At 44.9% G+C, this 16,134-nt stretch overlaps 1 protein-coding gene across 1 annotated transcript in view; it reads right to left on the reverse strand.

The window, feature by feature from the left end:
• WLS (wntless Wnt ligand secretion mediator) overlaps positions 1-16,134 on the reverse strand; it is a 46,691-nt gene that overhangs the window by 29,718 nt on the left and 839 nt on the right. Inside the window, exon 2 of the mRNA XM_019530646.1 lies at positions 10,094-10,443. Coding sequence (XP_019386191.1) covers positions 10,094-10,443 — 350 coding nt within the window. The remainder of the gene's footprint in view (positions 1-10,093; positions 10,444-16,134) is intronic.

A 16,134-nucleotide genomic window follows, 5' to 3' on the forward strand; every position in this document is an offset into this window, starting at 1 on the left:
ATGAGTCTCAGAAGGCAGGGTAGAGATGAATCTTATTAACTAACTAACTGAGTGAAAATGCTTGTGATGGGTTTCTGGTCTGGTAAATGGCTACTATGTCTGGGTAGTTCTCAAGGCTGTTTGTTAGTTATGTAAGCCTGCTGTTGATCTGTTCCTGTTTGCTGTATACAACACTGATAATGCAGTTCCTCAATTTCTTGGAGAGAATAAAAACCAGCTTGTCATAATAGGCAATATGGTATAGAGAACAGAGTCCCTTGGGTATGATATTAATTTGCTTGCATCTGATCAGAAAGAAGATATCTAAGCATATCTGAGTGAATTTCTAGTGTAGGTGGACTGCAGCCCATCTCATTCAGCTGAGTGTGGCAATATCCATGAATAGAGAGGGGTAGTTAGCCAGGTTAATTTTAAGTTAGACAGGAGGCAGGGCAGGGTGGTACTTTATAGACTGACTTAATATTCAATTATCCACCTTCTGCCTAACTTATGACTAACCTGGCTAACTATATCTCTGTTCACAGATGATGAGTCTCAGTAACATTTTCATAATTCCTTGGACTTGGGCTTCCAGCAGGCAGACCTCAGTCTTGCACAGAACAAAGGAACTGTGGATCATCACCACCACCACCAGAAGATGCCCAGTGGCAAGTGTGTCCATGCAACAAGGCTTATTTTGGCTCCAATGAACTCTATCATGCCCGTTTTTACCATCTGCCAGCACCAGTTCTGAACAACTGTAATAGGCCTATCTGTTTTTCGTTGCACTGACATCCAAGTACAGGTTACTACACAAACTATCTACTTTGACCTTTCCTAGAAACAGAAGTTGGCACAGCTGCGAACAAACTGATCAGAAATTTCACCATGTGACAAGTTACCTGTCTATCTAGTCTGCTGCAAAGATATAAAAAGGCCTATAATTTATATATTCAACACCCAATGACCATATCTTGTCAGAACCCTTTTGCATAGATAATATTCACCTACTACCCCAATAATATTACATAGTAGCAGCAAAGTGCCAAGGAATACAGCAACCAGCATAGTCAGTTCTGAAATTCTGGGCATAATATACAGTAGAAAGCTTTGCTCTTTTGAAAATTTTGGCCTCTAAGTCGCAAAGAGATGCAGGTTTGAAGTCTACAAGCGAGTAATAACGCATTCTTGAAACTCTGCTCGGCTTACATATTTGTCATCGCTTTCAGAGTTATATTTTTGTTAGGAGCATGTGGTGGCACGCTCATCCAGAATGCTGGGAAGGGGTGTGGATGGTCTCTGTGGTTTGGACTTGCTATTTATATAGTGTTTGGAGGTGGTTCTCTTAAGCTTTAATGTGGATTCAACAAGGTTTCTCAGAGCTGTTTTTGTATCATGTGTGATCTGTGCTTCCCAGATTGACACCAAGTTCTTACACTCAACAGTCATCTTTACAATAATTAGTTTTCCATGAATATATGGACCCAGGTCCATTATTTAGAGAACCAAAACATAATGCATAAGTGAAAAATTGGGTCAAGCTTGGCCCAGAAGAAACACACGCACACATGCACGCACACATACACCCTCTTCCCCCCAGTCAACTGGAATGTTGGCAACTTGAATTGTAAATGAGAATCTTTTTTTTTTTTTTTTAATAGTTTCATTTTCACAATACAAACACTATTCCTCTGTGACTAAGCATGAAAACCAAAAATGCAAAATATACACTAGTGCCTCTTTTAAGCCAAGAGAAAGATATTTTAAAGTTTTCAAATTTATTAATCTATTGTGGGAATATCCCTTTAGAAAAGAAAAGCAATTTAATCATAGCTATCATTTCAATTGTAAAGACAGAAAGATTTTTTTTTCACCCCAGAGCATGAAGTAAGTGAAAAACAGTAATTGTTTCAAGGGAGAAAAAAAAAAATAAAGGAAAAATGAGTCTCTGCCAAATATTTTGGCTACGAATGTTTGTAACAATTACACACATTCCATTACGTCCTCTAAACCAGTAGTTTTCAAACTGTGGGGGGACCCCCCCACCCCGAGCAGGAAGGAACAATGTGGGGGCCGCAGCGGGGCATGGGCAAGAAGCTTGCAAGCAGCCAGCACTGCTGCGGTCTTGCAGCGTGATGCATGGGCGGGGAGCCCTGGGCGGGCTCCACCAGCAGGTTGCTACGCTCAGCCTAGAGCCACAGCAAGACCAAGGCAGGAGGTGCTGGAGATGTGGCGGATGTGGCTCGCCCCACTGAGACAAGCCACGACAGCTGCTAGGATGAGGATTGAGTGCCCTGTGCCTGGCTGCACTGATCCTCTGGGGTGAAGGGGGCCTGCACAAAATTGTAACTCAAATGTGGGGGCTCAGCTCAAAAAGTTTGAAACCCTGCTAAACCACTAAAACCCTAGAGTTCTTCCACACTTAGGACACAATCTGTTTCACTGACATACCTAAGAGCATTTTAGCATGACACAGAACCACAAAAACATTGGTAGCCAGAGTGGAGTGGCTGTCTCCAAAATATGGTAAGGATTTTAAATCTAGATTTAAGCTTCAGATCTGGAGAACCAACTGGACAGGTTAGTTGCAAGCCAGGCTGAAGGCAGGGTAGACTTATAGACTCACTAAATCAACCAGCGATGCATACATTTTCAAAAGCCAGAACTCCCTTCCTTGAATGCTTCTTGTAATAAGCAGAACACAACAGGCACTTTCCAGACAGTAGTATGGCACAAATGTGCCCCAAGGAGCTGACAGTTAAGGCTAGTTGAACAGAAGTAGGGAATAACATACAATTAGAAGAGTCAAAGTTGTGCTTACCTACCTCTTTTCTGGCTGGTATAAAGACAGCTGCCTACAAGGAACCTAGCATGGCACAATCAAGGCTTCAAGAGGAACTTAAGTACACAGTAGGAATATTACAAGAGTATCAGCCTATATTCATAATGATAATGAACTTGATGATGATGATCCTAAAGATGCACACAACATGTGTGGGTCTTGAGCAGGATTTAAAAGAAATTGTCTTAGGACCATGTTTTGTCCTTTCTACTCTTGGTTTTCAGGTGACCCTAACTCCAGATCTACATGGAGCAACCCCAGGCTCCCAAGCAGCTAGCTTCAGAATGGGAACATAGAGCATCTAAGATAGCACCATGTTGCCGGGTTTTCGGTTGTAGCCATGTTGGTCTAAGGACATAGGCAGGCAAGGTTCTTAGCAAGCTTTCAGGTGCAATCACCCTTCTTTAGGTGACTAAGCCTGAAAGGTTGCCAAGAACTTTTTCCCAACTACTCAGTTGGTGCAATAAAAGATATCACATCTACTCAAAGAACCTTTTCTGCCAAGATAGCACCAGGCATTTTTGGAAAAGAAAAGGATCACTCTGTCTAAAAATAATCAGAATCAAAAGTAGCAAGCAACATTGAAGGCACTGGAGAGGCAGCCAGATATCTTTTCCAGGAAATAAATTAAAACAAAACCTATTGTGCAGGGCAAAGTAGAGAGCAGCACGGAGAAAGGACAACACATTTTCTATGCTGAATACCCAGAACGAGCAGATTTTTTTTTTCTTCCTTCAAAAAGACAGGGGAGGGAGAAAAGGTAGCACAGCACAGAAAGACTGTTGAAGAACCATAAATATATTCAGCTTGCTAAATACAAATGTTTAGGGAATTTCATGTAGGTTGCCTAAGTTTTTCCAGCTTTCAGAGTAGTCCAACTACAAAAAAAGCCAAAGTAGGTGGATGGGGCTATGCCCAAGCAAAATCTCTTTTACTGACAAAAGGGAAGATGATTTGTGATCATGTTGACACAGTAGGTCACAGTCCCTAGGTAAGATTCATTCCCTTGTAAAGGGTTTTCTTCTTGCCTCCTTACTGCATATTTCAGACTAAACAAACCTCCCATAGTCCCACCGCATGTTACAAAAAGGTGATTATGCAATTCAGAAGTAATCACAACAGGATTCTCTGCATGTAAACCAGGGGCGGGTGATTATTTCGCACAGAGGGCCGCTTACTGAGTTTTGCCAAGCCATCAAGGGCCGCATGACAGGCAGCCAGGGGCAGATAAATATTAATTTTCTAAATTTGTTAGGGGTCCTGTGGGCCAGACAGAATGGCCTGGCAGGCTGTATTCAGCCCCTGGGCCACATTTTGCCCATCCCTGATGCGAACACATCTGTTTTCTCCCAGGAGAGAGCCTTTTGTCCTGGGATCCTACAGAGCCACAAGCCCATCATCCCACTTTCGGTACCTGTGAAGTTATTGAACAAAGTCAGATAAAATGTGACAAAAAAAAGTGCCAACACCTTCCCTTCCCTTCCCCTCCCCCTCTCCCAAACTACCTGGGTGACGTTCAAATTAACTGCCAGTCATTTTGGGGACAAGCCTGTCAGAGGGATGGCAATACACCTCGGAAGGCCCACCCGTGTAAAGAGCTGTGCCCCCCTTGTCCCAAGTTTTGACTTGGATCAATCAAAAAATGCCTCAAGTGAGATGTGTTGACAGCCTCTATGGCTACTAAAAAAAAACTAGAGAGCCAGTCCCAAGTTTCTTATCTTTGCTAGGCACCTCTGTTTTCAATACCATTGGGAAGTACATAAATCTTACCATCTTCACTGAATTATACTGAAACTAAAAAATGGAGCAAGTAACCTTGTTTAAAATGAGCAGCAATTCAAGGTTGACCAGGTACCAAGAGATATGCTCCTCCAGGGCAAGAGTGCAATCTGTAGCTTGCAAGCTGGATCTAGCTGGTGGCAGCACAAGCCCGGGACATGGACTTAAATGGTAGCTGACTTAGAGGGCGAGTGACAGCTGCAGAAGAGGAGCGCAAGAGGTTTCCTACACAAGGGTACTGCTCCATTAACCCCCTTGCTACACTGACATCCCCCCCTCCCAGTAAAAAGCCCAAGAACTTGTTTTAGGGCTTCCTGGATTCAGGCATAAGCCATGCATCTGGTCCCAACTACAAAAGGCTTTAAAAAAAGGGGCCATTTAGTTCCCTTCGCATTCCAGACATTACGCATCAAGAATATTGATATTCAGAGACTACAGTAAGCATCTGAATGCTTTTACCCAATTCACTTTAAAAATGCTATTAAGCACAGATATCTTTACTCACATTACAATAGTCTAAAAATAGAAAAGTTATTCCACAAAATGACAGCTCTTTGCCAGCTGCATACTAATACAGCAATGTGGAAAGAAATGCATACAATCAGGAAAAAGTGATGCTGGTTTATGCGTTATTTGACAGCTAGCAAAGCTTAGAAGCGTAATCCAAATCTATCTAGAAGGGGAAAAAACGAAAAAAGAAAACCCATGCAAATCTGAGCAGAAGCATACAGTGCACAATTGAGCCTGGGGGGTATCATCATCCCCACTTCCTTTCCCCCTCCCTCCCATTAAATTTTTTGTTCCATGATGGCATTAAAAACAGAAGCCATGCACATTTATTAGGATTTTTAAAATTGCTAATAAAAAGCAAAACAAAATAAAAAATCCCTTTCAAGTCAAATAAACTATATCCTTAAGCCTCTTACAGATTGATACAGAATGTAGTAAGTGCATCAGTGGCACTGGTTTACTATTTAAGGGCACTACTGTCACTTCATACTTAGGAGGAACGTTTCCTTTATAGATGTCAAAGCAATATAAGAAATTTGGACAAATCTCATTCTCAATTTACAGGTGAGGAAACTCAGGCTGAAGACAAGTTCACAAAGCAAAAAGACTGATTTCAAGTCTCTTCTTCCTTTATCAGCAAGGGTAACAGAAATAAACATCAGCTGTACATGGTTATATGGTGAAGCCTCCCAAGGAGGGCGGTTAATGTTCACTATTACAGACCTGGAAGATTGAAGTCTGGTGCCCCGGTGCTGGACAATGCAAAGCTTGGCAAACAACAGTTTCACATCCAAGGAGGCAGAACAGCAACAAAGAAATTGCATGCCACTGTGCAGCATATTCTTCTCTTCTCTAAAGCATTTCGTTATTAGGAGGCAAAGTTTGCCAGTAATTATTTATGTTACGTAAGACTACAAAGAATTAAAATTAAACCTCAAGAATCTAAAAATTATAACAACACAATCCAACTCCAATCTACTAAACAAAGGAAAGAAAACTTCACACATCCCTGGAACCAGGCGAACTCGATCTCCTGAGCTCCCTTCTGACCCTAAAAAAAACCTAACTATGAAATCTATGAACTCAGCGCGTTACCTGCCGACAGAAAAAGCGATTCTTCCCCTTCTGTGGCAGCAAGACACTGGGATGCATGAAAGTTTAGAAGAGCAGAAGTATAGACAATGGTGACAGCTGAGCCAAATATACCGTGGGTAATTCAGAACAGCCAGTTTGAAACCAGGTGGTAGGTAGAGAGTGAGCAATGATGAGCTGAATAGCATTTATTATTCCTCCCAAAAACACTTTCTATAGTGTTTAATTCAATGACAGGAATAAGATCTAATTGCACGGTAATAGAGTAACACTTCAGGTTTCAAAAGAAGTCTTTGTGCGGGCCCTAAACAAGGGATTTCTTATGGTCAGAAACCAGATTATCACCACTGCTCTCCCACTAATTCTACTCCACTTTCAAGGCTGCTGCCAGCCAGCTAAATGTCAGATCACTGCATACAAACATTCCCTCACAGAGCTGCATCCATTGCCCTGGTGACTAAGCTCTTTCAACAGCTGTGTTATTGCTGGAGACCGGCCAATGTTATTCACACAGAGCATTTGTTTCATACAGCTTGTGTGAACGAGAGACTTTTTTGCATGGAGATAAGGCTGGAGCTCCATTTGCAGATATTATACCTTCTTGATCACAGTTGTATCACGGGTCTCATTCTCAGACTAAGACGTTTTTAACCATTTTGACAGGTCTGAGATTTCTCCTTTTGCCAGATATAGGCCAAACTGAAAAGGCATCTATTTTCAGTATTTAACTAAAACATTGGATTAAAAATAAACAAACAAACAAAAAAAAACACCTGATAGTCTGGTTAGACCCAGAATGTCATCCTTAGAGACAAAGCCAGGTCTGAAATGGCTTTTCCAGTGGGACAGCAGACTGATGGGAGAGAAAGTAGTTTTAGTTTAACTGCCTGAATCCTAATTGCCAAGGTTTTCAAAGTGAACAAAATAAAAACCTTGCTTTCTTCTGAAGCGTAGAAATATTATTCAACATTTCTGGTGGTGTAATTGAAGGCTAACCTGGCAATGCCTCCTGGAGTAAAACAAACTATCTTGCGGTCCACCTGAGGCGCTCTGTCAGGCTTGGCATTTAGAACGGGCCACAGGAAAATCCTTGCTCAGTTGATGACCAAGTGTTGAAGTTGCAGAAGTGACATACACGCCTGGGTTTTGGCTTTCCACGCACCTGGTGATGCATAGTAGTGCTCTGCTTATGTGCCAATTAAACTGTGGTAAGACTATGACTCTGCTTCATGGCTCAAGCAGTAAATTTTAGAAGTGAAACTGGTCAGTTGAAGAGTCTGCGTCAAACTTCACATGAGTCAGTGCAAACATTTCAATGTTGCCGGAGCTCCCCACCACCACCATAAAAATACCACATCCACAACCCATCTGGGAACTCTGTCACAGTCTGAACATAAATCACCACAGCTGAAAAAGCCACAGAGGGCGTTGCGATGAAAACATACTTTGTTTCACTGGCCTTTAGCTCTGTTCAAATGGCTTAGAGATCCTTACAAAAGAGGATCCGGATTTTGCAGCAAAAGAGCTGGACAAGTGATGCTCACTGCAAAAAGTCAAGAATTTGCAGGAACGCCATTCTTCTCATCTTTCACTGTGCCAACAAGTTTCGGTACCCAATGAAAAAATGAATTTATAAGCACAAAGAATATATCAGAGAAATTAATAGCTCTTTGCTTAGAACGGGTCTCCAACCTTTTTGGGTAGGAGATCACCTTCTGAATTAAAAAGCAGCCCAAGACTTACCCTGCACCGCCCCCCTACAGGTCAAACTGTGGGCAGGAAGGGGGGAAGGCAGATCAAGAAAAAAATCTTTGGGGGCTCAGCCCCCCCAGCAAGTAAGTCTGTGGGGGAAGGGGCCATGGGGGGCGGGAGAGAGGGCAGACTGAGGCCCCAACTGTGAGGGAAGGAGCAGGACACAGGCAGGAGCAGGGGCTGCAGGGAGTTGCCCTGGCTGGGTTGGGTAGTGGGACAAGCAGACCCCCCAGGCCTCCGCTTGTCCCCCACTCCCCTCAGCCCCTGCCCCTGCCTGTGCCCTGCTCCCTCCCTCACAGCTGGGGGCTCAGTCTGCACTCCCCCATGGCAGTGAGCGAGGGAGGGGAGCAGGGGAAGGCCCTGCATGGGTGGGGTGGGAGCAGGATGGAGCCACGAATGGCTCATCCGTGGGGTGCAGGGAGGGGAAGAGGCACACAGCCTGGAAGGGCACGGTGTCGGGGCACATGCCCCTGGATCTGCACACAGGCTGGAGCACCTCCGGGCTCTTTGACCATGTGGCTCTTGGCAGCAGTGGGACTATAGCAAATATTCAGGTGCCTGCAGCTGCGCTCCGAGTGCCGCCACCACCCGGCCCGAGAGCTGCACTGGGCGGAAAGAAAGCTTAAGCTGGTGGCTCCTGCTCTAGCGTGCAGGGCTCCCGCTCATGTCCAAATGCCTCCCACTAACGCCGACTGCCCACAGGGCAGGCAGAGTGGGTGGAAGGAAGCTGGGAGTTAGCGCTGAAGCTGGTCCCTTGTGTGCCAAGACAAGAGCCGCCCGACTGGAGCTTTCTCCCACCCCAGAGCGGTACAGCGGGAGAGGGCGGAGGAGCCTCCGTAGCTGGAGGTGAGGGGACCTGAGCAGCACCTGGACAGCTGCAGCCACACCGGGAGCAACCCTGCCAGTAAGCCGCATGTGCTGGTTGGGCCCGGGCTGGCAGGCGCGGGCCACAGTGTGGTGCAGGCTGCCCCAGGTGGGGCTTGGCACCATGCAGAGTGCTGTGGGGGCAGTCACACAGCACCGCTGGGATGAGCTATGCTGCACACACCCTCTGCCCCCTCCCTTCTCCCTGGCCAGCTCCTGGGACCTAGCACCCAGGCAGCCTCCCCTCCCCCCCACACATGCCCCCACCCCACATAGGGCAGGGGCCACCCTGTGACCCCGTGACCCCAGACTTGTCCACCTGTCTTGCTCCTGAACACCACTCCCCCATCCCACCCCATGGCCCCATCCCATCTAGGGAGTTTTGAGGAGTTGAGGGGGAGCGGGAGGGGGAGGTTCTTATGCAGCCCTCAGCAACTCTTCAAAACTCCCTACATGCCCCCTGGGCCCAAATAATTGTCCACCCCTGGCTTAGAAGCTAACTGTCAGTTTTGGCAAGAGTGGAAAAAGTTAACGCAACATTGATTTGTGGCTTTAAATGGTACCTTTGACTGCTTAATGGAGGTTAACATTAGAGAAACTTTTAGCCAGTGATATATTACAAGCAGTGCCATGGAATTTCTCTCTATACCTGCTTGATCCTGTCAGCTGTGTTTAAGCTTCACTACTCAAAATCTCCCCCAACAGCAAAATATTTTGATCTCATATTTATTCCATATTGGAAGAGGACTACTGCACACCTTTTCTATTAGTTCTAGAGACTTTAAGGCCAACGTATGAACACTAAACCTTTTGGTTCTAGCTTTAATGTACTTGGTGAATAAATGAAACAAATTTCATTCTTCAAGCCATCACAATACTTCAAAAATGCAATTTTATCTTAGCACTCAGCTGCGAACTGTTACTTGGTGGCATTGCCAAATTGAATTTAAAATGTGAAGGAACAAAGCACTGCAAATAAGCAAATGAATTGGAGTATTTTTCCAATTCTACAAGTTTGCAAAAATATTAGTATTAAAAAAACCCCAATAATACAGTACTACAAACAACTCTTGCAAAACATCTGATAGAGATGTGCTATGTATTTTTACTATGACTGCATGTGGAGCTCATCTCTGTAGATACAGATATTTTTAACTGAGTGGCTTGTTTACAATTTAAGCGATATCAGGGTATGAAGGTAAAGAGTTGAAAGACACACCGCGGACAATGCTGAGCACTATTAGAGCATTTTGGAAAAGACAGCAAGTTACTTACGTATGACATTATGCATCTTAAAAGCAATATCCAGCTGCAAGATGAAGAGCATGAACTGGAACCAGGGACTCATCTCATTGGGGGGGAGGGGAATATGGACAGCAAACACAATATCATTGGCCTCTATTTGCCTGCTCACTGCCTCATCAAAGTCTTTGATCTTCTCACACTGGTTGGGTCCCCACGGCACTAGCCATTTGGTTTTGTGGTGGTTTTTTCGTACATCAATGCATTTGATCGACACGTATGGCACAGCTGAAGTGGGACTTGGAGCTGAAAAATTAAACAAAACCACGTTATCAGATGAATTCCATGTTACAGCAAGGAATTCCCCAAACTCAGACCCCCATCTCCATGTTCAAATGTCAGATTAACAAATTGCACAAAAGGTTTCTAGTCAAACAGATGTTTCTGCTTGATCTTGTAGTGAAACTTAAGAAAGCCAAATTTATTACATTAGCAGATGGACATATGGCTGACTTCAGTGGAATCAAGATAAGATTAGCTTCTAGACAGAAAAAACTAATACAGAGAAAATTATTAGCAGCAATTTTCTTTGCACATATATCTTTTCAGTGTGTCCAAATGGGCTATCTAAAATACATACTCAGATTTTAACTTTGCTAAACAAACTGATCACAAACTTCATAATAGATAGATCGGGTAATGACTTACTTAGATGACTGAGGCAGAGCCAAGAGTAGTCTTGCACTTTTGCTATAACAAAAGACTAGGGGTGCACTGGTATATCAGTCGGCTATAAGATTGGCACTGATAAAAGAAGATATTACATTAATCAGCTATCAGCTTATTTTTTGGTTGTTGTAACTGATAATTATGGCTTCATGCCCAGAGCACCCTGGCAAGCATAGTCATTATTATAGCAGCAGACAACAGGTCCCAGTGGGCAGCAGGAGGGGGCACTGGGAAGCGGTCACAGGACAGCACACTCAGCAACAAAGGGACCGTTACCAGCTCCTGCTGCTGCTGCTATGGCCATGCTGCACGCACAAGAGGGAGCTGAGCACTGGGACGGCTGTGGAGATGTTGGGCTGTGCGCAGGCGGGTAAGGCACCACACATGGGATGCTCCGCTCTGCCTGGCACCAGACACCTTCGCAAAAGTAGCTTTTCCACAGTGGCTATGGCACCTTGGCTGCACAGGGTCTGCTGGCACAGAGGCAGCAGTGTGCTCTGGGGCTCCAAATGTGCTCAGTGCCACCATCTACAAGACAGTCTGCCTCGCCTGCCCAGGACAGCAACACAGGCTATGCGGGAGTGGACCTGCAGGTAGAAGCCGTGGGCAATGGGGTGACATGCATGGGAATAAGGTAGTCAATGCCTTCATCAAGGGCCAGAGCAGGCAGGAAGGGGGTGGGTGTGCGTGCGTGTGCAATAAATACGAAACAAACAAAAAAGTTTTATTTATGTTGGTAGTTTAAAATGCCTTGCACTATTATTAATATTGGTTATAAGGACTGGCATTGGTCAATATGGTTGGTTAATCATCAGCTATTGGTATTGGCCAAGAAAACCTTTGTGGGTGTACACCTACAAAGGACTATTGTTGCTGCAGCTTGATTATGTTCTTTTTAAAAGCAGGCTGGAGTGCTATCTGTAGCTACCATATCACCTGGAAATTGTCTAAGAGGAGGGCCACCCGCATGATCCGGGGACAGCAGGGCAGACCCTACACTGAAAGACTGCGGGACCTAAACCTGTTCAGCCTTCACAAGAGAAGGCTGACAGGGGACCTGGTGACCATCTATAAACTCACTAGGGGGGACCAGAAGGGTTTAGAGGAGACACTGTTTCCCCTAGCGCTCCCTGGCATGACAAGGAGTAATGGACACAAATTATTGGAGAGTAGGTTTAGATTAGACATCCACAAGAACTACTTCACTGTCAGGGTGGCTAGGAGCTGGAACCAACTTCCAAGGGAAGTGGGGTCTTTAAGAAGAGGCTTGATGCCTACCTGGCTAGACTCATTTGAGTCCAGTCTTTTCTACCGCCCAGGCCGGGGGTTGGACTTGAAGATCTACAAGGTCCCTTCCAACCCTACTTCTATGATTCTATGATAAAATAACATCTTCAAGCACTGAAAAAAACTCAGTGTTGCAGCATTCATTTTCTTTCCTCACTCTGTCCCAAAAACTGATCTGATTTACAGGGTTTAAAATGAGAAGCAAATACTCTACTACTATTATCAACCAAAGAGGAGAGTGTTACACAGTTGATTTGATATGCTACCCTTCCCAACAACAGCTCAGGACTGCTTACAATAAGAGACAAAATAACTTATTTTAATATTTATCTGCTTTTATGCATTCTGTCACAAAAACCTCACTATACACCCCAACTTCGCCTTGCTTGCCAAATGCCTGCCAAATAAGGCCTTACAGTGTTTCCAGATGATATTCAGCTATAGTAAAGAACCCATTGGAAATCTATATTCTTTTCACTCATGGAACATGAGCTCAGGCATTTGTCTAAATAAATCTAAACAGCAGAATGATCAGGTATTTGAATTGCTTTAGGCTGTGATGAGAATACCTGCATGGATAAACTTCTACAGCTGACATGAAAGCTAGTATTGCCCACTAGCTTCTCACAGGAAAAAGGAAGATGCAGTAATGGACTATGCTTATCTACAGCAGTGATGGAGTTTAGGAATGGACCATGAAACTAAACAATTTGCATTTTAGTCTCATCTCATGTAAACTGGTTGTGCACAAGTAAATCTTCCCTATAAAAATCAACAGCAACTCCAATGGAAAACAGCTGGAACCATTTTTAGCTTTAAAATAAATACGCTAAAACAAACAAACAAAAAACAAAAAGGAAGGGGAAAAAATAGATAACTCTAAACTTATCCTTCAGTACAAGATATAGGGATAGCAAGACCTGGTTATGTTTGAGGTTTAAAAGCTCTTCCTCTTTAAACCAAAAGTATACATTTCTAATATAGCTCAGCTATGGAAACAATCATTCTTGTGTTCAAAGAGCTGTGCCATCTTGGTATCACCTGAAAAATAAATATTTTAATACTACATAAATGCATCACAGAACTTATAAAACCCTAGAGCCAGACGGACCTGGAATCATTTTCTGGGCACTGACAGACATGAAAATAAAACAAAAACCAGACTTTACTGGAAGAGGCATCATGGTAGTTTGACCTGGCTCCTCAGCGTCTGTATACGTTGGGCACTTCAGCAGGGCTTTTTGGCATTTGTATCAAACAGCTATTAGATTGAATCAGCTATTAGAAACAAGCGCCAAAAAGCCCCGATCTATAAAGATGTTGGGCAAGCTGGGTCAAACTAACATGATGCCTCTTTTTGTGGGTGTGCCAAGCTGAAAGTAAAGTGCTGGGTTTTTTTTCTTTCACATCTGTAAGCAGCCTGGTTCTAAATCTAAAAATCATGGCAGAAAACCTAAGTCCTCTCACCCCTGGGAAGGCATTTAAAGGGGATAGGACATGGGGAAAGAGCACCATTTCCAACTCCACAGCTTAAAAGAAGTACAGCAACAAAAGCTGTTAATCATCATTTTGTATTATGAGTCAGTCAATGTAGCAATTTTGCATTTTCTCCTACCATTTCTACACCTACATGTTAGATGGCACAATAAAGCAAAGTCAACATGAGATGTCTTTTTAAAATGAAAATTTTAAAATAAACAAACAAAACATTATATACCCCCACTCCCACCACAAAGGAGAAGAAAAAGCCCAGATCTAAGAGGATTTGGGACAAGACATCAGAATTTCCCCCAAGAATGCAAACCGCAACAAAACTGACTCCAGACTCTGGAGACACTTAAGTTTTTGCCAGTAGAGCATTATAGGTACATATTCTGCTTCTACACATATCCAACTGTCTCAATACTCTTAGGAATGAGCTGCTTGACAAGACCTGGATAAGACTCATTTCAGTAAAAATGAGCATTAGCTACAAATTGTGGGACCCAAAACATGTGTGTGTGTGCAGGTTTTTCCTTGCATACTAAAGAAAGCACATATGAAATGTGATTGTTTTGCATGTCTGGACCCAAGACCTAAGTTTTTGGTGCATTGTTAGCAAGATAGCATTGATACAAGATATTCTGAGCAGAGCAACATGCCAAGATGTGCATGAGCAAGCAATAAAACCCACATACATCACATTACAGCAATTTCAATTAGAACAGGAAGGAGTTCAGAACAAAAATCCTGTTCAGATTTCTGAGACGCAGCCTAGTTAGCGAGACCCAAGGAGCAGATAAGAATCCTAGACATCACATTACATCTGCCTAAAGTTAAAATTCTCCCTTCAGTGCATTTGAGCTGCTTAGTGATACTAAGATTTAGATTTTAAAAACAGAATTATTCTAACTGACAAGATCAAGTTACTCTTCAGACTAGACATTTAGGTTATCCCCCAAAAGCAAGATAGAGATTTGGAATTTAAAAAATTTTGTCTGGCTGTGGAAACGGACTACTAAATATATACAATATCTACCCAAATTCAAAGCCACTTTGAATTTAAGACAGTCCCCCAATAATCAGATACTAAACATGGAGAAATTATGTTATAGTTTTCTATGTCTAGAATCTAATTTTGGAGGGCCATCTTAAATCCACCCCCCCACCAGCCCCACTGCAGTGGGGAAAACAACATGCAGGGGGAAGAGGGGTGCCATAGGGAATCAAGTGGCCTGAGCCCTGCTGACTGTGCACCCCCCAATCCCCAATCACTTTATCAGATACTGGCTTTGAAATACCAATTAATTTTGCTTAAAAAGATGTAGGTTGCTAAAGTTAGGTACCTCAATCTATATTTAGGCATCCACCTAGGTGGGGTGCCGTTTGGAAGTGATGTGCATCTTACATTGTTAAGTCCCCAAGTACAAAGAACAGAGATTACAGGCTGGATAATTACATGACAAATATGAAGCTGTAACCATCTAGGTCAGGGGTGGGCAAAATATGGCCCTGAGAGGGTGTTTGTCCAGCCCACAGTGGGTCCCTCTCATCTGCCCTGGACTAGGCACTATCCAGCCATGGTGCGTCCTGCTGCCCCCTGGGCGCACATGGGGCTGGGGTTGCTCCCTGGCCAGACCGCCCTTCTAGGCAACAACGGCTCCTTCCACCTGCTGCTACCACTGGCCCCAGCCCCACAGTACTGGTGGGCACCTGTGCACAAACCCCTGACCTAGCCTGCTCTGGACTTGCCTGCACTGAGCAGCAGTAGTGGCCAGGCAGAAACTGTTGTTCAGCACGGGGGAAAAGCAGCCCCTCCCCCTTGCCACTGCCAGAAGCTTCCTGCTGCAGCTGCATGGAGCCCGCGCCAGACTGCCCTGCGTCTCCGCCACTGTCACTGCTCTCTCCGGCCTACCCAGCGAGGCAGCGATGGCAGCACAGAGCAGCCACAGGGCAGCCCAGCACAGGCTGTGTGTGGCTGCAGCGGAAAGAACCCAAGAGCAGTGGGGGGGGGGCAGCCACTTTTCCCACTGCTCCAATAAATAGTTTCTGCTCAACCACTGCCACTGCTGAACTTGGGCTGGCGAGTCCAGAGCAGAAGGGTGGGCTGGGTCAGGGCTCCACACAGGTCCCCACTGGTACTGCAGGGCTGGGGCCAGTAGTGGTGACAGCCAGAAGGAGCTGCCACAGCCTGTGCTGCTTTGATAGGCAGTCCAGCGGTGGCACCACCCCAACCCTGCTGCGTGCCCAGGTGGCAGCAGGACGTGCCACATGCAGACAGTGCAGAGCCGGCCAGGGTTGGGGCAGTGCATGTGGGTTCCTACTGATCCACTCCTGCCGGGGCATGTCCAGAGTGGGTGTGGGGCAGGACTGGGGCTGTGCACTGTTGGTGACGGTGGGGAAGTACCACAGGGCATGCGGGCTGTTGCTAGGTGGGAGCAGATGCTGACTAGTTCAGGGTCGTGCATGTGGGGGGCTCCCATGCACACCCTACCATACCCATAAACCCTCCCCCTGGAAACCCCACAAACACAGCACCCCCCACACCACCACCTCTGGAGAAGCCCTGCTCACTGCTA

This window comes from Crocodylus porosus, unplaced genomic scaffold (assembly GCF_001723895.1).
Source record: "Crocodylus porosus isolate Cpor-Errol unplaced genomic scaffold, CroPor_comp1, whole genome shotgun sequence".
In the NCBI taxonomy this organism is placed as follows: Eukaryota; Metazoa; Chordata; order Crocodylia; family Crocodylidae; genus Crocodylus; species Crocodylus porosus.